The sequence below is a fragment of the Aulonocara sp. 'chitande type north' Nkhata Bay genome, linkage group LG6 (assembly GCF_057382095.1).
Source record: "Aulonocara sp. 'chitande type north' Nkhata Bay isolate Kocher_YH1m ecotype deep benthic linkage group LG6, A_spYH_male_GT1.1, whole genome shotgun sequence".
Lineage (NCBI taxonomy): Eukaryota > Metazoa > Chordata > Actinopteri > Cichliformes > Cichlidae > Aulonocara > Aulonocara sp. 'chitande type north' Nkhata Bay.
This window is the reverse complement of record NC_141349.1, coordinates 13,609,491-13,635,373: the sequence shown is the minus strand read 5'-3', so window position 1 is coordinate 13,635,373 and position 25,883 is coordinate 13,609,491. Positions and strand designations below refer to the sequence as shown.

At 40.3% G+C, this 25,883-nt stretch overlaps 2 protein-coding genes across 5 annotated transcripts; both read right to left on the bottom strand.

The window, feature by feature from the left end:
- Positions 1-1,863: 1,863 nt before the first annotated feature.
- On the bottom strand, positions 1,864-12,398 carry txndc11 (thioredoxin domain containing 11). Of its 2 annotated transcripts, XM_086295070.1 has the most exons (14): positions 12,108-12,398; positions 11,803-11,993; positions 10,633-10,729; positions 10,320-10,439; positions 9,801-9,898; positions 8,797-8,926; positions 8,619-8,712; positions 8,303-8,415; positions 7,981-8,184; positions 6,821-7,514; positions 5,159-5,346; positions 4,805-4,917; positions 4,409-4,489; positions 1,864-3,892 (listed from the first exon to the last, which is right to left on the bottom strand). In XM_086295070.1, exons 2-14 carry the CDS (start codon positions 11,925-11,927, stop codon positions 3,373-3,375), a joined length of 2,577 nt encoding a protein of 858 aa, XP_086151196.1. In that variant the 5' UTR covers positions 11,928-11,993; positions 12,108-12,398; the 3' UTR covers positions 1,864-3,372. The 2 variants fall into 2 exon arrangements, with proteins under 2 accessions (XP_086151196.1, XP_086151197.1); XM_086295071.1 differs by lacking the exon at positions 11,803-11,993.
- A 2,497-nt stretch (positions 12,399-14,895) lies between these two features.
- Positions 14,896-23,782, bottom strand: LOC147327435 (bifunctional apoptosis regulator-like). Of its 3 annotated transcripts, none has more exons than XM_086295067.1 (9): positions 23,307-23,782; positions 21,856-22,165; positions 20,836-20,934; positions 19,158-19,251; positions 17,988-18,160; positions 17,762-17,906; positions 17,444-17,623; positions 16,958-17,154; positions 14,896-16,033 (listed from the first exon to the last, which is right to left on the bottom strand). In XM_086295067.1, the coding sequence occupies exons 2-9, from the start codon at positions 22,155-22,157 to the stop codon at positions 15,841-15,843; spliced, it is 1,383 nt and encodes a 460-aa protein (XP_086151193.1). In that variant the 5' UTR covers positions 22,158-22,165; positions 23,307-23,782; the 3' UTR covers positions 14,896-15,840. The 3 variants fall into 3 exon arrangements, with proteins under 3 accessions (XP_086151193.1, XP_086151195.1, XP_086151194.1); XM_086295069.1 differs by having other exon boundaries at positions 23,567-23,782; XM_086295068.1 differs by having other exon boundaries at positions 23,580-23,782.
- Between the last annotated feature and the right edge of the window lie 2,101 nt (positions 23,783-25,883).

Here is a 25,883-nt window from a genome sequence, read left to right as displayed (position 1 = left end):
TTAGTTGTTTGCACACATGGCCTCATAATTGCCTCTAGAATACTTTGGTATACAGAGGAGTTCATGGTCTACTGTGACTGGAAGGTGCCCAGGTCCTGTGACTCTATAATGAGCCCAAATTATCACCCTCCACCGTCGTGTTTGACAGTTGGTATGAGGTATTTGTGCTCATTGGTTTTCTGTTTCAGTGCATAATGGTCAAACATCAGCTTTTTGGTTGTTCCAGAAGTCTTGTGCCTTGTTCAGATACAAATTCACAAACCTAAATTTCTTCCAAACAAGCCGTACTTGTTCAAGGTTTCCTAATTAAGCTGTGACAGACTTTTTAAAAACTAATTTAACAATCTAAGCAGTGTTGGTCAAGTTACTTGAAAAAAGTAATCAGTAACTAATTACTGATTACTTCTCCAAAAAAGTAATCCAGTTACTTTACTGATTACTTATTTTCAAAAGTACTTAATTACTTAGTTAGTTTTTAAAAACACGATTTACAACCTGAAGAGGTGATAAAGCGATAGATCTTTCAGCCCAATTCTACTTTTTCTACATAATCCATCATACAAAATGTAATCCAATGGAAAAGTCTCTTTTTTTAACTTGTTTTATTAGTTTTAATCTTTTAACTTTATGCATCAAGCAAAAATTTAATTATATGCAACATTCTCTGACTGGAAGAAATTTGTTTAACATTTAAACCTATTTTCTACACATTCCAGCACATAAAATATTTTTTGTGTTTACACTCACTCTTTCAAATAGATGCAAGTAAAACACAGCAGAAAATAAATAAAGTCAAAGACTTAGCGGTCCTTTTGCTCTATTTTCACCTGTAAAGCAGGACTGGGGGTAGGCGGAGGTTCACCCTGGTGCAGGTGTGCCGCGGTCAGTTGAAGAATCCGCGACTTTCTCTGCGAGTTTCCCATTACGTCGTTACGCACTCGGTGCTTGCTTGGACGTTTAGGGGTTTTTTTCGCTGTAAAAAGAAGTTTTCTTCCCACGCACAACGGACGCTAATGTTTTTGTCACTTTTTATGGAATCAAACTCAAAGTAAGGTCAGTACTCCCACGCTTTAAACGCTGCACGCTCATACTCTCTCCCACAATCTATATGTGATCCATTGTTGATCTGCACACAGCTGTTGTCACTAACGGCGCACTCGCTTACGTCACTGTCGTGAGACATTCTCGCAAAAAAATCACGGTTTTAGTAACGCAGTAACGCAGCGTTCCTACGGGAAAGTAACGGTAATCTAATTACCGTTTTTGCAATAGTAATCCCTTACTTTACTCGTTACTTGAAAAAAGTAATCAGATTACAGTAACGCGTTACTGCCCATCTCTGAATCTAAGCGACAGCTATAGTCTTAGATGAAGCTCCTGGGGTGTTTTTTTTTTTTAAAGCAGCTCCTTTTAATATTGCACTCTGACCATGGGCGAAGGTTGCTAGGATGTTCACTCTTGGGAAGACCAGTTGATTGTTTTCAATGCATAATGATGAACTACAGTTTGTTTGGAAAGTGCCTCACAACCCTCCCAGAATGCTGCAGACCGACAAACTGCCAGACGTTCAGCTTTCACAGAGGTGCTCACACCTGTTCATGATCGGTCAATCGAGCACCTTCTTATTTCCTATAGAAGCAGTAAGGATGAAGTTAGTTTCCCACACACTGCTTCTCAATCTTGGCCTAATTTGTGTTAAATAACCAATGACACAGCATCACATGTCACGTGTTGTTGTTCATCTAACATTTTAAGTCCTACAAAGGACCACATTATTTTATTTATTATCATGTCCTTACATGTAAAAGCTGGTATATCAACTGTATCTCAACACAACACTGTGCTCAAACACAAAGACGCACATCAATACAAGAAGAGTTTTAATCAGTAAAAACCAGTGCAATATTTCACATGTAAACAATTGCAGCATGTTAATAATACCTGAATAGTTACATAGAAATATTTAGTGATTCAAGGATTCTTGTAAAAATAGATCAGTTTCACAAAACAACTGTGTCCCCTCAAAAACACACAAAAAAAAAAAAATCAAAAAAAAAATCTTACCGATTGTTTCGAGTCCACTTAATAGCTCCAAACAAAACGAGGGGAGCATGTATTCGGCATGAAATTACTTCTCAGTTTTATTAGTAGCCCTCTCCCTGCAGCCAAATTCTGCACCACCAGTACTGCAAATGCATTTTAAAGTAAACAATGGAGGAAAAACATAGCTGTGTTTTACAGATTTCCGGAGAATGTGATGAAAGCTACTCATAAATTCCTAAAAGTCAGCTAGCACTGAACTATAAATGCCAGATAGGAATTAAGATTCAGAGCTAGAGTTGTTATTCAGTGTAAAAGTATGTACTTTAAAGGAATTCCTACCAGTATGTTTTTATCATTTGGATGTTTCATAAAACACTAAGGAAGCCAATCTGTTCATCATGTACACACACACACACACAACTTAAAAAGACAAGAACTACAAGTATGAAAATAAATCAAGCACATGAACGTGTCACATGAACTATAATGAATCAACGTGAGCCAATGCTGCTTGAATTTTAGGAATTAATGGGGAACGTTTCCAGGAGGTTAGTCATGTGACTCTCAGCTCACAGAACAGCAGGTGAGCTCATCCTGCGAGTTCTTGGAAAGTGCCCGGGGCCTTCTTTCAGAGCTTTATTTGTTTTCAAGTCCAGACTTCCTCAGTGTTTGATTACAATTTCCATTTATGCCTCCAAAGGTTAAATAGACAAATGTCACGAAGTCTGGGATTTTCACATTAAGAGTATCGTAGCCTCCCTTTCCAAGCGAGGTTTTCCATGCGAAACACTGCGTCATGGGTGAATCACTTAAACTCACACTGCAGAGTATATCACTGCTCTTCAAATGTACTAACCTTGACTTTTGGATACAGGTGAGTCCAGCCCATCCATGGTGTTTTTATTTTCTAATAAAGAAACTATCTTGCACTTGGTTTACAGTAATTAAAGGAAGCTTCATTTGGCTGCAGGGTGTGTCCAGATTCTCTTGTTATTCCTTCACAATTAACAGTCGATAAATCGTTGCAAGCGCAGCATCACAGCTGGGAAGTCTGAATTGGAAAGTTGGCACGGAACTTTAAAGAGTTGGACGAGCTCATATGATCACAGCACAAGAGCTGCGTGTTTTTTCTTTCACTGCCTTCCCACCTGTCCTACTCATCTCTCCTTATATTCCTGCCTGACTGAGTAGCAGTGTTTCTTGGAAGATGGTAACTGTCATCTTTTCTTTATTTTTGCTTGTGAGAAAATTTACTGGGCGTTGCCTTTTGCAGTTGAAGAGGATCTCCTCATGTCAGCCTTATTTTCTCACAGAAAATAAGGCTTGTGCTCAGGAGGCCAAATGGCTTCTTTTCTGCTCCGTCTCCTTCCTCTCCACCTCCGCCTGCTCTCTAGCCTCTGTCCTGTCCGTCAGCGCCCTCAGCAGGACCCTGAGCAGTGTGTTCTCATTCAGCAGATTTTCAGAGGCGTCTGCCAGCTCCTGCAGCCGCCTCACTGCCTCACTGAGCTGCCGGCTTTTCTCCCGGTGCTGCTCCTCTAAGCTCCGCCTCTCTCGCTGCAGCTCGGCGTTCTCGGTCTCTAAGGCGCGGGCCTCAAATTTCAGTCGTCGGTTGTCGCGCCATAGTTGCGCGAGCTGTTGGGAGAGACGCTCCCGGGCGTGATGCAGGGCTTGAACTTCACGCTGGAGTGTCAGAAACTCTGACCCAAGGAAAGGACTGTGTCCGGGACCTTCTGTCTCAACAGACGGTTTGTGCACGTGATGCAAAGAGCCAGAGTGCTGCAGGATGAAGCGGAGGAGGTTGGGTAATGTGATGGGAAGGTTGTCAGGAAACTTCACACTAAGGTGTTTTCTTAAAGGGAAGAGAAAAAGAACACAAGAGTGAAAAATATTCTGCTGAAATTCACTGATGAAAGTTTTTTTGTTGTTTTTTTAACTGAGGTGTCAAGAAGGACTAAGAATCAGACGGGTATTCGAATAGGTCTTAAACACATGAATGAAGCCACTTGAAAACTGTTTAAAAAATAAAGGCAACTTATTGCAATGTAATAATTACTAGCTACATTAACAGAGAGATATACAAAGTAAAGCAGCTAGCTTGTAGTAGGCCATAAACCTAATCACTCATATGTGGACTATGAGTAGGACTTCAATAAAATGTATTGTTTTACATTTAGAATGAACACTTTGGCTTTTCAGTGTGTATCATTTAAGTTATATCATTATAGTTATATCATTTGCAGTTATAGTTCCACTGAGGCAGTGTGAAGATCAAAGCTATTTTTTGCAGAAATATGAGATCCAACCCCCCCCCCCCCCCCTTTGGCCACACCCTTGTTTGTGCACACCTCTCTGCATTTATTCTTACCTGTATCTGGGAAAGAAAAGAATAGAGGGAACATGATCCACCATGAACTCCCAGGGGAGGTCATTACGTGCAACATTCACCCTATGCAAAGGAAAAACAAAGCTGGCATCACTTTTTTTCTTCAAAAATGAGGGTCACACTGCTAATATTCCCTCGTATGCTTTACACGCTTAATAAAATAAATATATGGGAAACTGTGTTTAGGTCACCCGGTTTCCGAAATGTTTTAAAATATGCTTTTTGTTACATTTCAAAACACAGACACCTCAATCACACATTATACACTAACCTGACACTTTATTAGGTACACCTTGCCTTAATTCTTACTCAGGCTATCATCAAAGGTACACTTACAACCGGGACTGCAGAAAAACTGTAAACAGACAGTAACTGTACCTGGCCACTGTGATGGTGCCATTTCCCTGTAATAATCGGGCCAGCTGGATGATGATGTGGTTGAGAACAGAGCAAAATCCACACCACTGAGTGTAGTAGAACAGCAGCACGTCCTACAACACACAAATTGGCATCATCAGGAGTTTAGCAAACTACCTGCTTCCATAAGTAGAGCACGCAGCATACTAAGCCTCCATTAAAATCATGCTTGCAGCTGTAAAAAGCAGCTGTTTTTATATCTTAATGTTTTTATTTTTAGGTGCATGGAAGTTGCTTTACAGAAATTCTTAAAAGAAATTCAGAATTTCACAAACTGCCTTGATTTGCTGAGGGTGTTTCAGAACGCTTAGTCACCTTTTGAAGGTCCATGACGGAGGGCAGGAAGGAGGAAGTGGTCAACTCTGTGATGAGGAAGCGTGGAGGTGACTGCGTGTGTTCGTCTGAACGCGACGCCTCCTCTTCAGCTCCCTTCCTGTCCTCCTCTCCAACCAAGTGTCTCTGCAAGAGGCTGTAGGGAGCACTGAAGTTCCTGATGAAGGCCTCTGCAATGAAACGCACAACATGAACACAGAATTAGCCCAAGAATACGAGTCAAATGGTAAATGGCCTGTATTTGTATAGCGCTTTACTAGTCCCTAAGGACCCCAAAGCGCTCTACACATTCAGTCATCCACCCATTCACACACACTGGTGATGGCAAGCTACATTGTAGCCACAGCCACCCTGGGGAGCACTGACAGAGGCGAGAATCTTCACTAGAAGAAGCTGGAACTCGACCCAGCGCCCTCATTATACTTTTGATTTATCAGCCACTAAATGTTTGACTTTTGGTCATTAACCTGACTCGTCATGTGAGATAATATGACTTGTGATTTCTTTCAGTATTTCTAAATATCGGACATTGTAGTGAGAGAGCCGCTTGAGTCTATTTTGAGTAGAGTAAGGAAGAGGATCTTTTAAAGAAAGTGTTTTTTTTGGACGATTAAAACGTTGTTACAGGCCAACTTCCTGCAAACCAGACGGCCTGAATTCAATGATTTTTATAACTTTTATGCCAACTTCACACTGTATCTGGCCAGATGTGTGCATGCACCATCACAATGTCATCAAGGACAGATGACTCATCTTTACAAAGGCCCTAAAGACATTTGTAGAAACCAGTGACTGACTGATATATTGGAGGTGGATATTTTCGGCTAATATTAACTATTTGCCAGTGTCAGTATCACCATTTATGACGGCCAATGAATGAAAATTAAAAACGCCAAGGAGACTTGAACAACAACCTTCAACCATGTTATGAGTGTTGCCACTGTATAGTTTGTCTAACAGAGGGCACTCCTCCAGCAGCTTCCCTGTTGGCAACACACACAACAACCAGGTGACCTGAAAACAATTCAATTTTATTTATATGGTGCTAAATAACAACAGTCACCTCAAGGCGCTTTTTATTGCAAGGTAAAGACCCTACAATAACACAGAGAAAACCCCAACAATCAGACAACTCACTTTCAGCAAGCAATTGGCGATAGTGGGAGACTAATAATAACTAAAGATTGAATGCAGAGTGTTGTATAAACACATAGTGGGTGGAAAAGGGTGAGTAAAGAAAAACCACTCAGTGCATCATGGGAAACCCCCAGCAGCCTAGACCTGTTTGAGAAAAACTAAGGGAGGATTCAGGGTCACCTGATCAAGCTCTAACTACGTGCTTTATCAACAATCAAAGTTTTAAACCTTTTTAATATTAAAATTAGAGAAGGTGTCTGTTGGCTGGATCCAAAGTGTGAGCTGGTTCCACAAAGAAGGGTCCAAAAACTGAAGGCTTTGCCTCCCATTCTACTTTTAAATATGCTGGGAACCACAAGTAACCCACTAGTCTGAGACCGAAGAGACACAATATGGGATTTTGAAATCACCAGATGTCTTAAAAATTGCAAATCGTTTGAGCTCCCAGCTTTTGGGACAAAACAAAACCAGCCCGTGTTACATGAATGAAAGTTGTCCATGTCTTACCCAGAGACTCTGTTAGTGTGGCTGCTGGAGTGTGCTGAAGAACATAATGAACTTCATCCTTCAGGTTCACAATAGCAGCAAACGACCCGTCACCGCCCCTATCATCTTCTTGCTCAAGAGAAGCACTTCTGTTGCCTGATGCTCCGAGCCTGACTGCCAGAGGCCAGTTCAGGGCAACATCCAGCACATAAAACCTGAGTGTCCTGTTGGTTTGACAACGGAGCCCGGTGATGCCGTCTCCCTCCGGCTGAGGGACAGAGAATGGAGGGATCAAGGAAGGAGGAACGCTTTGCATCTCTGACTCCTCTTTGGCTTGTGATTCATTGAGCTGAGGTTCTACTTTTCTGCAGCAGGCACTGTATTGACTAAATGGGCTGTAGCTGTCCAGAAAATTGCTACAGCCCATTGCGGTTGCACTATTAATGGACACGGGGGAAGGGAGCTGGTGGAGGCAGCAGCGTCTGAGATAAGTCTGAAATATGTCTCCTCCCTGGATCGAGGGAGGGAACAAGCAGTGCAGAGGTGAGGTGGCGAAGCTTGGCCACGAAAGGCTGAGGCACACCTCACACACGCTTGTGCTCGACTGTGGGAGGACAACTGACTGGCAGCACAGTGAGTGGAAGGAGAAACTTTTGTCCCAGCTGGAGTGGTGGCTGTTGTCACAGGAGTGGTAACGCACAGCAATGTCTGCAACCTAGAAAAACAAAATGGGTTAAAAATGATTTAATCTGCAGAACTTAAGGAGAATAATACAGTGTTTAACAACACAATTACAGAATATACACATACAAAATAAGTTCTAATATAAAAAGCACCTGAGGAGGAGGAAGATGACGCTTAGACCCAGTAATATAGCCATCACCATGTCACCCTTTCAAACTCCCTCAAATCCTTATGCTTGCCCGTTTTCCTGCTTCTTACACTGTAAAAGTTCCCTTTACCAGCGTACTTAATATTTATTTAAGTCTCAGTTACACGATCAGAGAAACTGACCTTTTTTATTTTTATTTTTTTTAATACAGGGCAGCTAAATGAAGATGGGTAAGCCAGATGACATTAGCTCAGTGTATAATAATAGTATAGCTGCAAATCAAATCTGTAAGAGAATAAAGCGTTTCTGTCATTTCGAAAATGATATTCGTCTGATTTTTTCTGCTCACCTGCTGTAGCGCAGGGCTGGGCTGTGATCCCAGAGGATCGTGCGGCACAAACAGCAGCAGTGCAGGGCCTTTAGTCAGCTCCTCTTCTAACAGGCGAGACTTCGTTCCCGGGGGCTGCAGCCACTGGAGGACCGTCTCACGGTTTTCAAACACCCATCTACAAATGGCCTCAGACGTAAAGTTAAGGTCGTTCCTGGGAAAAATCTTAAACAACAGATGAATAAACATACAGCATCATATACATCCACAGTTTTAAAGTCATTAGTGTTTAATTGCTTTTTCTAGAAGAACCACATCTACAACATGCGTTGACGCTGCTTACCAAAGAGGAGTTAAATCTTCTGTGGAGAAAAACCGTTTCATCCTCTGTTAGTGAGATGGCTCCTGCCACCTGCTTGTTGGTCACGACCCCAAAACGTACAACACCACGGAAATCTGCACCATAAAAAAGAGAAACTTGTGACTTCAACCATTTATGTTCCCTTTATCGTAAAATGCACATTTAGGTTCTCTCTGCTTCAACCACTGCTATCTTTTCGTCAACAGCAGCCTCTCCTCGAATTCTAATCCCATGCTTGACAAGCCAAAATGTTTATCATGTTAACAATCAGCCTTGAAGCTGCGTGATTACTTCTTACCCCTTTTTAGGACCTGCAGGGCAGAGGACAGAAATGTGATGTATCCTGGCGGCTGGGGGGAAGAGTTAAACTGGAAGAAACCCACCACTCGAGGCTAGAAACGCACAAGACGCAGATCATTACAGTTGGCTGCACTCTGTGGGTGATTCAGTGACAGAAGTGTAAAGCTCAAATATACCTCGTGATAGGAGAGGAACTCTTCAACATGACCTCTTGATGGGAGGTAAGTCAGTGGTGTGATGACTCTGAGTACAAAACTTTCTATGTATGGAGCCAAAAATGGGCCTCTATACTCTATTGGCCCAAACCTGTGGAAAACACAGATGCTAATAAATATCAACAAATCATAATTAAATTACAATTAAGAAACAAAACATTCAAAGTGTTTCCCACAGTTTTGCATTAAAATACATCTTTAGCCTCTCTAAATATGCGCGTCTATGACTGAAGTTGTGTATGAACAGCCAAATACAAAAGTAAATAAAAAATTATTTCATTCATAAAAGAACAAACAAAACATACTGATTGCTTAAACTCATACATTTCATCATTTCTGGATATGAGCTCATTTTGAATTTGATGGCAGCAACAGGTCTCATATCAGTAGGGTGGGGTCAACAAGAAGCTGGAAAAGTAAGTGGTACTAAAAAAAACCCAACAACAACAGAAACATTTTGTAATCTGCTTAATTTACAATAGGTCAGCAACATGATTAGGTATAAAAGAAAGAGCATCTTCAAGAGGCAGAGTTACTATTCCTATGCTATTAAAACTTCTGAAATAATTTTTCTCTACATAATACTGTGAAGACTTTCACTAGCCCACCCTCTGCGGGACATGATACCCTCAAAAAATTCAAAGAATCTGGAGAAATCTCTGTGTGCAAGCGAAACAGCCAAAAATCAATATTGGATGCTCATGATCTTCAGGCCCTTGGGAGGCGCTGCATTAAAAACAGGCATGACTCTGTCAAAGAAATCACTTCATGGGCTCAGGAGCACTTCCAGAAATCACCGTCTGTGAACACAGTTCGGCTGTGCCATCTATCATGCAAAGAAGAAGCCACGTGCAAACATCGTCTTCTCTGAGCTAACGTTTATGGGGCTTCCCAATTCGTCTTTGTCTGCTAAAGCTATTGAAAGCAAATTCCCACCATAAGTGAAGAGAAGCCCACCGTCTCACCTTCTATAAAACAGATGGATGACGGGGTAGTGATAGAAGCGGTTTTGCCTCCTGCATTTCCCCTGACTCCACCAGCAGTTAACAGCCACAAACTGCACCTGTGTTTGTGTGTTTGAAGAGGCACATTAAGAAACAAAGATAAGCAAAATTATGTGTAGACTACACACAAAATGGTGTAAAATCACACACTGTAATGACTCGTGTACTTAACAAACACGCCCATAACAAGTCGACTATGAATTTGCATTTGAGAGAGAGACACAAGCTAAAAATGTGTGAGTGTGTATTTAAGCTGAAGGGAACAGATTTTATTAACTCAACTATGTCAGAGTCACTCTTTACTGCAGTCTGTCAAGCTGCTCCTATAAACTCTTCCCAACACTTTGCGTCACAAGTGATAACATAACACGTGTCCACGTAAGAACAATCTCCAGCTTCCTTAGTCTTTGCCCAGTAAAGCACATCTAAATATTTGATGTTTAAACAATCCTGAGTGGTGGAGGTTCCGTTCACTTGTACCTGTTTGGCCAGCTTCTTAGCGACCTGCTGCACTTCCTGTCGCGCAGCCATAGAGTGAGCACACCATGGTGCATAGAAGAAAATAAAGGACACCTCGGCCACACTCCTGAGACGCTCCACCTGTGAAGAAAAAAACCCTTTCAATCTCACAGAGCACCACAAGTTTGATGACAACAATGCCAAAACATTTAACTGGAGCTTTAGAAACCCTCTTAGCTCTTTCCATTTGTTCTCTTTTACAATTTGAGCAAATGAAGTATCAAACAAAGGAAAATACAGTGAATGCCATCAAGTCTGAATCCTTGAATTTCACCTGGTCAAGCTGACCCAAGTAGAGATCCACCACCGGGGCGTCAGGAGAAAAGAAACGCACCGGAGGCCGAGCTGCTGCCACCACATTCTTAGCACGACTACAGAAATAAATGAGAAGAGTAACGCTGAGGGGTGCAAAGAGATCACGGTCACATAATAAGATCGTGCCAGGTTATTAAATCCATAAGCTATAACTCTGTGTCACTTCCGCGAGATTCGCTGATCATGGCAGTGTGTCCATCATCGGTTGATGTTAATGCTACAGGTAACCTCCAGCCTTGCATACTACTCTGAGTTGCACATATTGGAATATGCATGTGTTAAATTTGGAAAATGAGAGTAGAAGCAATGGTATTTGGAAATGGAGGGTATGCTAAGCTGCATACGAGGGGAGGAAAGGCTATATGTTTGCAAAAGCAATGTGAAAAACTGTGCTGTGTTAAACATTCTGCCTCCCCCAGAGGCTATGCAAAAATGTCTCTACATCGTTACAGGGAGAACAAAATTACCTCAACATGACGAGAAGCAGAATTTGCCTGGTATAATTTGCGTGGAGTCGGTTTCAAGTTTCAGTCTTTGTAGCAATTATCGTCTCAGCTGGGTTTTCGAGAGGACGACTGAGTAACTGCTTAGCCAACAAGTCAATCGTTCAGCAACAGTTGCTACACTTTAGGATTTCAGCACTTTCATTCACCATAACTGAATGACAAGTGGTATAAGCTTTGAAGAACCGTAAAGTTGCAGAGGCCAAAGCTGCAAGATGATGACAGCACAGTGTGTCAGGGCTGTAACCAGATATTACTATTTAAACATTAATAATCTCATTATGATCTCCCTGCAATCTTTTCTGGGTTTTATCTGAAAAAACTGTAAAAAACGCCCAACCTTTCCTTGAAAGATTAAGGCGATGTCCTTAGTTAATCTCATTGTCTACAGTACACGTCAGTTTTAGATTAGCAGCACTAATAATGAAGCCCTTGTTTGTAACTACTGTAGACAACGAGTACCGGTAGTTCATTCACGACCTAACACTGTTACAACGCCGCTCTTCGCTCACCTAAATAACCATTACACTTAGCTTTTGTGTTTTAAGGGGTCTCGTGTTAGCCTGGTCACACACAAGCAAGCTCACGCTGTCAGAGGATAAACAGAAGCTCGTGCCCATGTTTACCTGCACGTGAACTTGACGGCCAAAACGAGCAGGACGCCGAGCACGATAGCCCCGCAGAGCAGATCCGGTCTCCGGGCCATCAGAAACAGCACCTGCCGGAGAGACTGCCGCACCCGGCGCAACATTACAGCTTGTCGTCACCTCTCCGTCCCATTTATACGCCCCGACTACCGCTCAAAGCATCCATTTGCCTAACAGGGGGGGAGGAGGGATGGGTGAGGAAGACTGGTTCGACGGAAACAGCTAACCTGGATTGGACATGAGCAGTGCTGGTGTGTAAGGTGTTCAAATACGGTCAAGCCAACCTTTCTTCCACACGTAGACTTTTCACTTCCGCAACAACGACACCAGGGGCAGGAAGTAAAGTCCTCTACGCGAATAAAACGCGTAGTGCGTTTAACGCTTTAATGGCTGTCTGAGTTTAAAAAATGTCACTGACAGTTAGCTTACCGGATGTTAAAGAGGAACGACACTAGTCGTAATAATTACAATATTTAAACTGGTCCTCGGTAAGCGATTTTATTCCTTTTTCCGTATGGCGCAAAACGCGCTCTTTTCAGACCGTCCCTACGTTGTTATGGCGACAGCCGCTGCTGCTACGACAGTCGTAAAACACTAGGGGGAGGTTGTTTTAAAAATGAATCGATAAAACTTTATTTAAAAGCCGCTTATTTACATCTAGAGTAGAATTATTTAAAGTGCCCGGGACTTGTGACTGATTGTGAGACTGGAGAAAACTCTTTTCTCGTGTTACTTTGCTTCGTATAAAAATCACTGCATCAAACTGATTCAGTTTATCCTAAAATAACTGAACACTGGGTGTGTAAGATTTTTTTATTATTATTAAAAAGGGTCTCTATAGGTAAAACATCACCTGATAAAATGGGTTGTCTTAGTGTTAGAGCTACTTTCTTATTAATCTTCTGTTATTCATCCAAATATAGTAATGTTGTAAATTGTTAGACCATTTTATTACCTTATCACTACTTACTCTTAATTATTGTGATATAATTTTAAGACATTGGCTGTCTTAAATGTCAAATGCTCATAATACAACTAAAACAATACATGTAGGACATGAGCATCACAGTTCTCAGGCTGTGAGCTTGACATTTCATATCTGGGATATCATGTCTGTAGAATATCCGGATCTAGAGTACTGTGCAAATATCTCAAGTTACTACTCTTTTCATTATATTTTGCTATGAAAATGGGAAATGGGGACAGTGATTTATTGAAACATCCAGTATATAAAACAAAAACAGAGTTTGTACATTTCTAATGTATTTGGGAAAAAAAAATACTTGATTTTTTTAATGCAATGTCTCTTGTTCTGTTCTGGCTAAAGATGATCCCACACTCCTTCAATAATGTTGAGGTCTGGGCTCTGGGAAGACGAATAGAGGACTGATGGTGTTCCATTGTGTGTTTTTCCATCCATGTATGCTTTTACTGCACTGGAGCTGTGTGTGGGATCATTGTCACCATGAAAAATTAAGGCATTGCTAAGATCTGTTCCAGATGGAATTCATGGTGGATCAAAACGGTAGTTTTCTGTGTTCATAATTCACTCAATTTTGACAAGAACCCGAGTACCAAGGACTGAAATGCAGCTCCAAACCACGACAGAGGCCCCACCATGTGTTACTGATGGCTGTGCACACTTGCTTTATTTTATTAGGCCTGCCACTTCCTGTTTTTGTCTTCCACTTGTCCAGTTTTATCCAATAGCACACCACGCTAAGACATGCCAGGTATTTAACTAGTAGCTCTTTGATTCAGTTAGTTGGTGCACATGTACAACTCTCCTCCATATCTCTCAAAGTGGTGGGGTTTTTTTTTTAAGCATTTTCACAGATTCAAGCAAAGAAAGGAAAATAAAGTACACTTTTTTTTTTTAGGCAGGAAGTAACAAAGTGCCAAAACATACATACACAATTTAAGTTGTCTCTTATTCGTAGATGAAACACCGATTCATCATGCATTTTAAATCCTTGAATGGTTCCATAAGTGGTTTAACAAAAAAATCTATTCTCCTCTGAAAATGATCAGGTACATTGACTGGACTGCAAATAGGTTTTTGAAAGATCTTCAGAAAGCCTGGTGAATGACTGCTTAAGGTTCCTTTAAAAATTACAAGAAGGTGCCTTGAAAGCAAAATAAAGACATGAGTGAATCAAAACTTTTGCACAGTACTGTAAATTCAGTTATACCCCTAATGTTAATGGCAATTTATGGAATTATTTTTTAGCTTTTACTCACTGACTTTTGATAGTTGGTTGTTGATACAGTCTGTGTCTGTATCAGAACTTTGATGACTAAAACAAAAGAAAATGGAAAAAAAAAAAAAACAAAAAGCACTGAACTCAAAAACATCAAATATATATATATTTATTTTTGAAAAGTGAATTTCTTCACTTTGATATATTCTGTTCATGTGATGAGAAATATTTTAAAGATTTTTAGATATTTGATTAACTTATGTCTCATGAAAATCATAAACCTGTATCTCACATTATTAAAATATTTCCTAAGGTAGCAAAGGATTTTAAATCCAGACCCTTTAAAAATGTTGTTTTTGCACTCAGCAGTTGGTTGAGGCTCCTTTCAGAATGAATCAGAATTTAGAAAGTAATTTATATGTGGCTATGAATACTCCTTCAGATTTAATATAAATCTTTATTTTGTAAAGTCTCATTCAAAAACAAAAGAGCACAAATAATAATAATAATGATCATCACAGTGTAAGATTTTTCAGTGCAAATGAACATGTTTAAAAAAAACAAAAAGACCAAAACCTAATTTCTGATTAGCTTGGTCCACCCATGAAATGGAAACGTATACTGTAATTTACTTGAACAATTTTTAAAAAGTGCAACAATATTTCTCAGCAGTGTGAGAAAATAAAAACAATTTAAAAAAAAAAAAAAAAAAAAAAAAAAAAAATATATATATATATATATATATATATATATATATATATATATATATATATATATATATATATATATATATATATATATAAAAAAAAATAAAACTTCTATTTAAAAGTTTTATTTATATATATATATAAATAAAAGTATTTAAAAGTATTTAAAAAAAAGTAGAAGTTTTATGCATTACCTAAACAAAAAAAAAAAAAAAACAAACCCCACAATATTAAAAATTTCAAATCTAAGCATCACAAATCTTGTGAAGGCAAATGCTGGAACCGCTGGAACAAACTTCATAGAACATTTGCTCCGCCAGACTGTCTCTGTTTGCACTTGGAAGGGTGCTAAAGCCTGAGAGGCCAAACAGACTGCTGAACTACAAACCTCATTTGACACTCAGTCATGTTACCAAACATCACAGAATGACTTCTCACACAGCTCTGTAGATCACCGAGATCACACTCACAGTGAAAATGTAAGAAATGCATCAGAATTTATGCAGAGTTATAAATACTGCTTCAGATTCTGGATGGATAATCCTGAAGCAGCCTGAGGTTATTTTTTCTAAAAGTAGATCACATGCCAGAATGATATTTGATAACAGATGCAAAAACATGTATCCTTACATGTCTTGTTCCAACTTCACTGACTCTGTATAAGCATAAAAACGCATGTTCTATTGGACTACAGCTATGCCAGGGCTACAAAGCTTTCAGCACCGCGTCGTGATTCCAATCTTTACTCCAGCGAGTGTTTAAACACATCTTATCATTCCGCTTACCACCCCGGACCGTTTAGGCATCGTGGTTTGTGAATGCACTGTTGATGCAAAAAGATCACTGCAGTGATCAACCCAAGTCAGACACTGTTACTCGTTTCTCACCTCATTGGTTTTGTTTCTCCTTCAGTAGTCCGGTGCCTCTATTGTTCAACACAGCAACCATCCGGCAGACAGAGAAACAAATCAAGAACCAAGATAAATTCCCCAACAGTAGATAAAGCCAGTCTTCAATGTGTTTACTGCTAAAAATAAACACTTCTCGTCAACTCATTTGCTGCAAATTGTCCCACATCAATTGGGCACCTCCTCATCCAGTGCAGTCTGTCACAATGCTACTGTTTCAGGGTGCATTAACTGCTGCACCACCAGGTCGATATTAATGATGGGACTGAAGTAGAGTGCCCAGTAGAAGAGGCAGTTGCACACAAACTGCGGGACAAAAGGCCAAAGAAGGGCAAATGCAAATCCCTGAGTTAGCATTTTCCACAAGTGGCTCCACATCATTTGTGGAAGAGTCCTACAAAGAGAGGGAGAAAACAAGTGTCATAAAACCACTATTCAACAGCTATCAACCCAAATCTTGTAATCTTGTACAGGAGATACCAAATCCAGTTCCAGGTAATACACAACAGACAGTATAAAACATGGTCGTAGTCTCTAGGTCTGAAATGTAAAGCCAAGGCAGAAGTGCCAGAAATCTTTCTAACAGCCAGCAGGGGGCGACTCTGGATACAAAAAGACTTGCAGTTGCAGAGAAGTCTGTGCTCCATTTGTTTTCATTAGCCAATAGGTGATGTCACCATCACTACATCCACCTTTTATACAGTCTATGCATACAATGCAGAAAACATGACATTAATACAATGGTTTGCACAGAACTACAAGGAATGTTTAAGCAGGTCCTGTTTTCCTTCAGCGGGACGTACTGCATGTCTTTCAGATAAGATAATATTTACACTTAACCAGCATTTTAGGATAAAAAATTGACTTTTGGAGCTGTTGAGTTTCAGTGTTTATATTCCTGACTGGCAGGAATATTCACTTACTGTGTCTGGGTCTTATCAGTCACTGAAATTAAGTAAAAACATTTTTATCTAGGTTCACATACCCATTAATTTGGCACCAGAAAATGTTCCCAGTAACACTAATATGCCTTGTGATGACCAAAGTATGCCACGTGACCACAGTATACACATCTTTTATTTCGACTATCACTTCCTTCTCAAAGTTAGTATAACAAAAGTACAATCTGATCTTACTTTTTGCCATAACACACATACCCAATGACCGTAACTGTATTAATAACTAGATTTTTATTAGAGAGTATTTATCAAACTGTGCAGAACTAATCTGGATTGAGACAGTTTAAAATCTATTTCAGTGTTTGCATAATAAAAACAAGAGCAAAAAGAAAATCACCCAACCCTCACACTGCATTTACCTGATCCTGGCTCTCATCCACAGTCTCCATAGGGCGCAACCTTCAAGGACAGACAGCAGCATGGCATTAACAATGATGAAACGGGATGTCCAGTAGTGAACGGCCAACCAGTCCCAAGCAAACTCTGCGATCAGCTGGTATGGAAGCAGACAGTATTTCACAAGAAACTCTGCCCATTGTTGCCAGCTGGGATCCACCTAAATTAATAAGTTTTAAAAGAGAAAAAAAAAAAAAAAAAGGGGGGGGGGGGGGGGGGGGCAGGAACAAAACATGTAACCTGAATAGTCATATGCATTGCACATGGAGCAAAGTTTAAAGAAGTCTAAACATCTTCCTGCTCACAGCGCCGTCTTCATCTAATTACCAGAAGCAATCACAGCATGTAATTTACAAAAGGTCCCCAGTGTTTTCATTTTCAGCTCGTTACAGTATATTACAATTTATTATTCATGTGTCATTTCAGTGGGAAGTTTGTCTGGTTTGTACCTGTGAGCTGACAAAACTGCTCTCCACTGGTTGATCGCTGTCTGTGACGGCTGGACAACAAGTGTGCAGGAAGGGCAGGAAGGTCTCAGAGTAGTCGAACAAATACAAGTAAAAGATTGTGAGACGAGGGGAGCGCTTCAGTGCGTACAGCAAGAACAGAGACTTCCCCGCATTAGCCGCCTGACAGAAACAGTAAAGAGACGGTTCTTTAACTGTGGAAATGCAGATGTGCTGCTTTACCAGCAAAACACAATGTGCAACTTGTAAAGATGTTAATAATACTGAGCATCAGCCATTCTGACGCAGAAGTGTGGTCACCTTGTATTCCCAGAGGTTCTGGGGAGGTTTGACCCCAAGAGCTTTAACTCTTTCCAGTTCAGCCAGAATAACCCGTCTGTGAGCTGGATTTTCAATGCTGTAAGGCGATTTCAACAACTCTTCTTCCCCCAGCATCAACAGGAGCCTGAACCAGAGAAATTATCATATTGATTTTAAAAACATTAATGAATACATTTCTTTAAAAAATAAATAAATAATAATTCACCTTCCATTGACGTTCTCCTGCTGGAAGGGTTCTTTGTACAGCTGGGCCCAGGGACCCAGGTTTTCGAGCCAGGATACAACCTCTTCAGGTGTCCAGTGAGACACGGGCTTAGTGATCAGCAGGTCATGCTGATCCACTGGACCACTGCTCCAGTGATACACCAACACCATCACCTACAAACATACACAGGAACACTGGTCTGAATAGTTTAACCCAGGGGTGGGCAATCTCAGTCCACGAGGGCCGGTGTCCCTGCAGGTTTTAGATGTGTCCTTGAACCAACACAGCTGATTTAAATGGCTAAATTAGCTCCTCAACATGTCCTGCAGTTCTCCAGAGGCCTGGTAACGAACTAATCATGTGATTCAGGTGTGTTGACCTAAGGTGAGATCTAAAACCTGCAGGGACACCGGCCCTCGTGGACTGAGATTGCCCACCCCTGGTATAACCATTACCTCACCTTGCAATAATAATCCAACTTCACTAGATGTCGCTACATTTGTTTAACTTGAACCTGCAGCTGAGTTGGCCCAGTCTATATTTCCACAACAGATTGCCCAAAGCATCCAAAATAAACTGAGGCTTTGCAGAAATGACAACACTTAGTTCACCTAAGACGACCCAATAATCATCACCATGAACTGAGGTCAAAAACAGAACTATGTTGTAATCTGTTTACTTATTCCCTGCACCGTACACACTCAGACATACATTTTCAGCCACGTGGCAAAACACAGGGGGACGTTGTTCCCAAGTGCCTCAATATTACATAATTTTGATGCTTTGGTTAAAAGACAACAAACTAAACAATTACAGGCTTTGCAACATGTAGGGTTAGGAATGTAGTAATGTTTTGATTCTAAAGAGGTCCACAATTTAGAGATGGAAAATCAGGTTATATTCAAAGTAACTTGGCACTAGCAACTGAGACTGAGGAGGACATGCCCTCTGCTAGTCACTTAGGGTACTAGGAGACACATGTTCAACGAAAGCATAAGTAAGACACAAGGCACTTTCAAAACGAAGAGCCGTGTCTACCTTATACATACCGTTTATGAAATCAGCACAAATCCTAATAAAATGGGCAACTCATCATTGCCGTTGCAAGAAAATCCAGAAGGTAATGTTTAAGAGCAAGGAGGCATTTCTAACCTGCTTGTGTGTACTTACAGCCACACATGTGAGTGCAGTTAGGACTCCAGAGAAGAAAAAGCCTGCTCCTTTGTGCTGGGTTGTCTTGGATCTACCCAGGTTGTCACCATATCTAAGATGAGGAAGACAAACATGAAGGATGGGCTTTGTAAAGCTGGCCCAGTTTTATTAAAAACCCAAAATAAATGAAGTACGTGCAAATAAATACAAGTGAAAAATGAAGGAGACGTCAGGCAAGTTGGCAAAGATGAGATCAGTATGGCAAAGGGTCAGCGTTGAGTTTAAAGCTACTTAAAGTCAGTGCCAAACAATGGTGTGTGTGCAATGCTGTGTTTCAAGTCATCATCATCATCATCATCATCGTTTATTTTTATAGCACTTTAAGAACACACCAGGCAGACCAAAGTGCTGAACAACACAGATCAAAACAACTACCAAATTAAAAATACCATAAAATCATTACATACAATAAAATAAATAAGAAGGTGTCCGTTTCCTACAGAGTTAAACGCCAGGGAATAAAAATAGGTTTTCAATCTGGACTTAAAGACCTGCACTGATGACGCTTGTCTAATTTGGAGGGGAAGATTATTCCAGAGCATCGGAGTACAGGGTAACCACAAGAAGGACAGACTATTGGAAGCTCTTTTTCCACATAAGCATTTTTCCCAGTTCACAGCCATTTTCTACGATTGGTTTGTGTGCTGAAGCAGCACTCACTCCTGTGACATTACGCAATCTGACCCACAGCCTGATTATGTGGATAAGTATGGCGTCACTGTGTGCAGTGCGATAACCACTAGGGCAAATTTGCTCTCTGTGGAAAATCTACAACACTGAAAATTCAATCCCAAAACATTCCAGTCATGAGTCTCATTCATTCCAGGGTTAATAGATCTCTTTGCAAAGCGTAACACATGAAAGTGCAGCATCTGGAACTTAGTTAAGAAACGAAGGTGTGAGGAGCAGACTGATGGATCATCCATGGCTAAACCTCCATACAACAGTACGAGCTTCCTTTGAGTCAGTCAGCATCATACTGAAGGATGGAGGAATTAAATCACTGTATCTGGTAAAGACCCAGCAGACAACTCATGGCTGAGTTAGTGAGTCTGCTCCACAGCCAGTTGTGGCTAGTGTATATCTCAGGGTTAGCTCTTTGGGCTTCTGGAAAGCTGAATTTAAACCGGTCAGATTTCCCAGTGAGCATGATTAAGACCAGGTCACTGTCCACACCTCCAGATGTATCATCTTCCCTGTAGGATTTTCTTGGCAGTGTTTATTTGGATTTTTTGGCACCACCAGGCCATGTCAGCTTTGTAAATTAACAATTTATTCAGAATTGGTACTTCTTGGAGTTGCATTTACATTTACTCTCAGGGCTGCTTTAGCTTTGAGCCTCAGGAGAGCACCAGCTTGTATGTGCTGTCTTTGAAGCAGGCTGTGATGTCAGCAAAAAGGATTAGTGAATCAAATGCTTCACGTTTGTTTGCAGCTTTCCTCTGATTACAGGAAGGTGAGACTGAACCCAGTCTTTGGAAATCCCAGCTTTTCAACATGCATGCAATGTTAGACTGCCCATGGTGTGAAACGTTAGTTGCTAAATGGCTAGACTTGTTTTTAAATTGACAGTCTTCATGGACTTTACACCAATATATACATATATATACCAAAACATATTTGAGAATCAAAGTACCTCTGGAAAGCCAACAAGCTCCGGGAGATTTTGGGGTTTGCTTGGATTTCCGCTTTCCTCCGCTGTACGACCTCACCAAAAAGTTTGTCAGTTGCATCCCTAAAAAGAAGAGGATTACATATGATTATATCAGTTTGATATCTATATCAAACTAAGCAGGACTAACTTATCTCCGCGGAGCACATGAAGATAAACCATCTTGACACAGCAATGTCAAGGAAAATTTGTGGGCATGCTGATAAATACTTCTTTTCTTTTCTTTTCTTTTTTAAATTCAATGGAGAGACGAGTGTCTGAACGACATCTTCGATCTTGGCAGCTGTTTTCAGCTGCATCTGAGCGAGAACATTTCCACATCTTAGGTTGAAACATCAGTATGTCAATCAGTTGTCATCCATTTCTTATAAACCGCACGTCCTTACCACAGATCATTAGTTCCTGGTTACTCTCATGTCAAAATATTTGTGTCTAACATTTGCTCTCGTGTCTTTCAGTAGAACAAAAAAACGGTCATGTGACTGCGAGCTGCGTGTATGAGAGAGAGTGAAAGTGAAACAAATCACAGATATTATTGTAAAAGTGTTCACCTCTAATGTGGATTTCGCTGTGGTGAAAACATCACCAAGCTTTTTTTTCTCCATGAAACATAATCCTAAAGAGATTAGAGTCTTGTCCTAGAACTGAAATGGGGATCTTCTACCACTAAGAAAAAGCATCAAACTTTAGGCTTAATGTACTCAATTTATTTTTAGGATTTACTAAATGACATATCAGCTAGCTTCTTCCCAATCTTATATTGTGCTTTGCTCTTCAATAAGAGGTTATGGTGAAACAATAATGAATGTCTGCTTCTGGTGTAACTGCACACATCATTACTGGTCATCCAAACTTTCCATTTCTTAATAAAGCTAACTAAGCAAGCTTAGTAGAAGTCGCCAGTAAGTCTCTGTGAGATGTGAATAAAGCAGCCAGAATATCAAACATTAACCCACTGATATGGCACAGCTATGAGAAGCATACCTCAGCAGTATGTTGATTTTAGGAAAGCCTTCCCACTTCTCCCGGCACTCTGGGCACTCATTCTTCTGCGAGGACTCCCACCATAGAGCGAGACAGTGCCGACAGAAGTTATGACCGCAGGTCAGGGTAGTAGGGTTGACCAAGATGTCATAGCAACAGTGACAAGAAAATTCATTTTCTGAGATGCCGCTCGCTGAAGACTTTAACTGAGGAGGGTCGGAAGACTCGGATAAGAGAGAAGACTCATCCATTAATTCCTCCACACTGTCATTTGCTGAATTCAACTTCATCTGCTGCAACATATCCAAGTCTGAAGGAGACACAAGGTTAATAAGCCTTAAATCAGAAACTATAACATTTTAGGTTTTAAGTAGGATATGGGTGCAAGCTGTAAATCAGCGGTCTCGAACTCAAGAAATATATTGTGCCCTTGAAGTTAAGTTTTTTTGTTAGGGAGGACTGAGTTGTATAAACATGTACAAACATGTTGGATTGGCTGTGTTAGTTCAGTGAGAGAATTATTTGTAAAGAAAACAATTTTCACTAGCAGTCAAACACTAATGTGTACACTTATGTCTGCATTAAACACTACTTTTTTGGAAATAGGTGTCGGTGTTTTCTTGTTCGTACTACTTGAGCACTAAAGTGGCCCTCCAATGAGATGACAGTGCCAGCAGTGATCCACGGCTCATTTAAGTTTCAGACCCATGCTCTAAATGCGTCACGTAGAAAAATGTTTACTTTAAAAAAAAAAAAAAAGAAGAAAAAGAGATAGCAGTGCTTCCACCAAGCCTATCCTCGGCACTACAATCCAAATATATTTGCCAACAACAGTTCTTTTAACATTTCAAAACTGCATAACTGGATGGCCCTGTGCTTTGCTCGTGCTTGATTTAAGGGGTAAAGCGACCAGTCATGTTTTTGCTCAGTAAACAAATATTTTATAAACGAGAATCTGTTTTTCTGACATGACATCTCGAAACTCAAAACACTGTACAAACTGAAAACAGAAAGTAGTTGGCATTTTCACTGGATTTGACAGCTTTCGTTTCATTTCCATATCACGTTTTTAAATTCTTGCAAAAAAAGTGAACTTGAAAACTCAGTAAATGGCTAAAAATAAATATATCCCCACACATCTGAAATCTAAAGTAATACTGCAAGCATTTAAAAGCAAACATAACCATAATTAGTTGTGGCTGAGGAACTATGATTGAAATTAATTCAAAACTATGGTACTTGGGATAGGATGTCAGCAAGCAATTAAAGCGCGACTTCTGACTTAAAGGCAGCTAAATATGACAAGTACTTAAAAGTCACTTGATTTCCGTATACAAACAGGGGCTCGTGACAGCACTCTGTCAAACAGTGCAACTTATTTGATTTTCAAATAACAAAGGGTGAACCATTACCAAGTCTGAATACATAAACAAAACAGTTTGCTCACTTACTGTGACAGCACGCAGGTACAGTTTAACAGCCCTAGACGTTAGCTTCACTCTCTAATTAGCTAGCTAGTTGCTAGCTATGCGCTAGTTGCACATCGGTTACTGCTGATCTGCAAACATGGGTTAACTACAATTATTAGTACCAAACTGCGCTATCGTTAGCTTCAAGGCTTACATGCTAGTAAGCCAAACTTAGCTCAACAGTACGCGCTGATTGCTAAGTTACTAACTGCTAACTGGTGTGGTTCAGTTGGCTAACCTACAGTTGTTACTCGCCTCAGGACTGGTCTCTGACAGGTGACCGACTGCAGAGTGGCATGACTATCCGGCTAATAACTAGATTTCAGGCTCATTTCGCGAGTACAACTCAACGTATCCACACACAGTAGCAGTTCTCAAGCAGTTCTGCTCTTTCACAGCCTCCTCCTGCAGTGGAAACCCCCACATGCAAGCAACCACAACCACGCATGCGCCTGAATGCGTACCTGCCACCCGCCTACCTCACAATGTCGTCACCGGTCACCGGTGAGGAAGAGGTCCGGTGTCCTCCTCCTGGGTAGAGTGAGAGCTCAATCCAGCAGACGTGACTTTTTTTAACACCTGCGTCAGTTCAGCGCAGATCAGATCCTGAGGCTCATTTTTATTATTCCTCAGCACCACATTATAACATTAAAATACACACAAGCTTTTTACAGAGACCCTGTCGGGTTTACAGTGTGTTATGCTTCTTCATATTATCCTAAATCACCATCATGATGGCAGAGTGGCAGAAAGTACCTGGCACAGTGTAATCGGTTCATTTTATGCTGCTTTCACTCTTCTGCTTTACTACAGTAACCGGAAATAAATGTGCTTCTATTCCCTGGAAACACTGGTATTTTGCAGATTAATATGAATAATAGTGAATATAATCAGACGGCGAATAAGTTTTATAACTCGAACACAATCCGCGTCTAAAGTACTTCAAATTAGTCACAGCCTTTACTTGCTACTTTGAGTAGTAGTCAGTAACTACTTTCTTTTTGTGCTTTTACTTCAGACATCAATTGTGAGAGTTTTATTTCTACATTGTGATCATGTGTGGAAGCAAATGCATGTTTATTTTTTAGGCAATGTAATCTCTCGTGAATAATCTTTTTTCCTGTCCCATAGTTTTTTCTCATCAAAATTTGTCTTATTTCATTTTAGCTTCTGAACTGATTTGAATACTATTTGACTTTGTTTGAGATCTGAGACATTTTCAATAATGGATGCTTAAGTTTACTCCAGTTACTCCCAGAAAAAAGTTTAAATACAGTATTATCATAATGATAAAAAAAAATAATACCAGTTGATGGGAATACAAACTCTAGTCTAACTTTTATTTTAATTCTAATTATACTCAGCTTGAATCTGAGGAAAAAGGAGGAAAATAAAAAATACAGCTCTATTTTCAGTCTACATTGTAGAGGGTGGTTTCGCCTCTAAACAGGAAAATGTGTACAGTCAGGAGTTAAAGTGGGATTCAGCGGGTGGAGGGACCCTAAAATTGGATGTAATGACTCATGACTCAGTGTGTGTGTGTGTGTGTGGGGGGGGGGGAATCACAAATCACAATCATTTCTATTGAGAGCTCAAGTAGATTTTCTTATTGTACAAGCTGTGACCAGCTGATCTGCTCCTCTTTGTAGATGTTCAACCAGATGTCAGCAGATGTTAGTGGATCTCAGCATCAGGGTTAGGGTTAGTTAATTCATATCAATGATACTCTGCTACACTTGATGTAACTTAACTCTGACCATGAAACCACGATCACTGTGCATCAATCAATCAATCAATCAATCAATCAATCAATCAATCAATCAATCAATCAATCAATCAATCAATCAATCAATCTTTATTTATAAAGCACTTTTCATACAAAAAATGTAGCACAAAGTGCTTTACATAGTTAAAAGCAGCCCACCCCACCCTCCAACTCACTCCCCACACTCTCATTAACAGTCACAGACACTGTTCTTTACATTAAACCCATCACAGTACAAAAAACTAACCTGTTTATCCTGCACTAACCTGCAGAGGATATTCATGTAGCCTTAAATATCACAGTTAGTCTACCTCAGTTTGTTTGGCAGCATATTGCCCCATGTACAGACACAGTAAATGGTTTAGACACATGAAGACTTTAAGTTTTTAATTTCCCTACCTTTAAATGTAACTTCTTATCTTCCTCTCCTGTCCTGTCTCTCTTATCTTTCTCCACCTCTGAGTGAAATACCCTGTGAAATACAGCTGGACCTTTAGCTAGCAACACACTGCACACAAACAGTTAGTATGTTTGCTGATGTTTATTGACCTGATAGAAACACTGCATTTAAAATCACCTGACACTTAAAAAAAGTCACTCCCTTTATGCTCCTCGTCTTCTGTAGTCCTAGCTACAGTAGATGCTGAAGTATTGCAACCACAAGAAACAAAACAAAACGAAAAACACATCATTTGTTGCATTTTCTTTAGTGAAATCTACAAAAAACACAAAAGATGGTAGTTTGAGAGGCATAAACGTGTTTTTGCACCAACACGCCCAAAGTCTGCTATCAG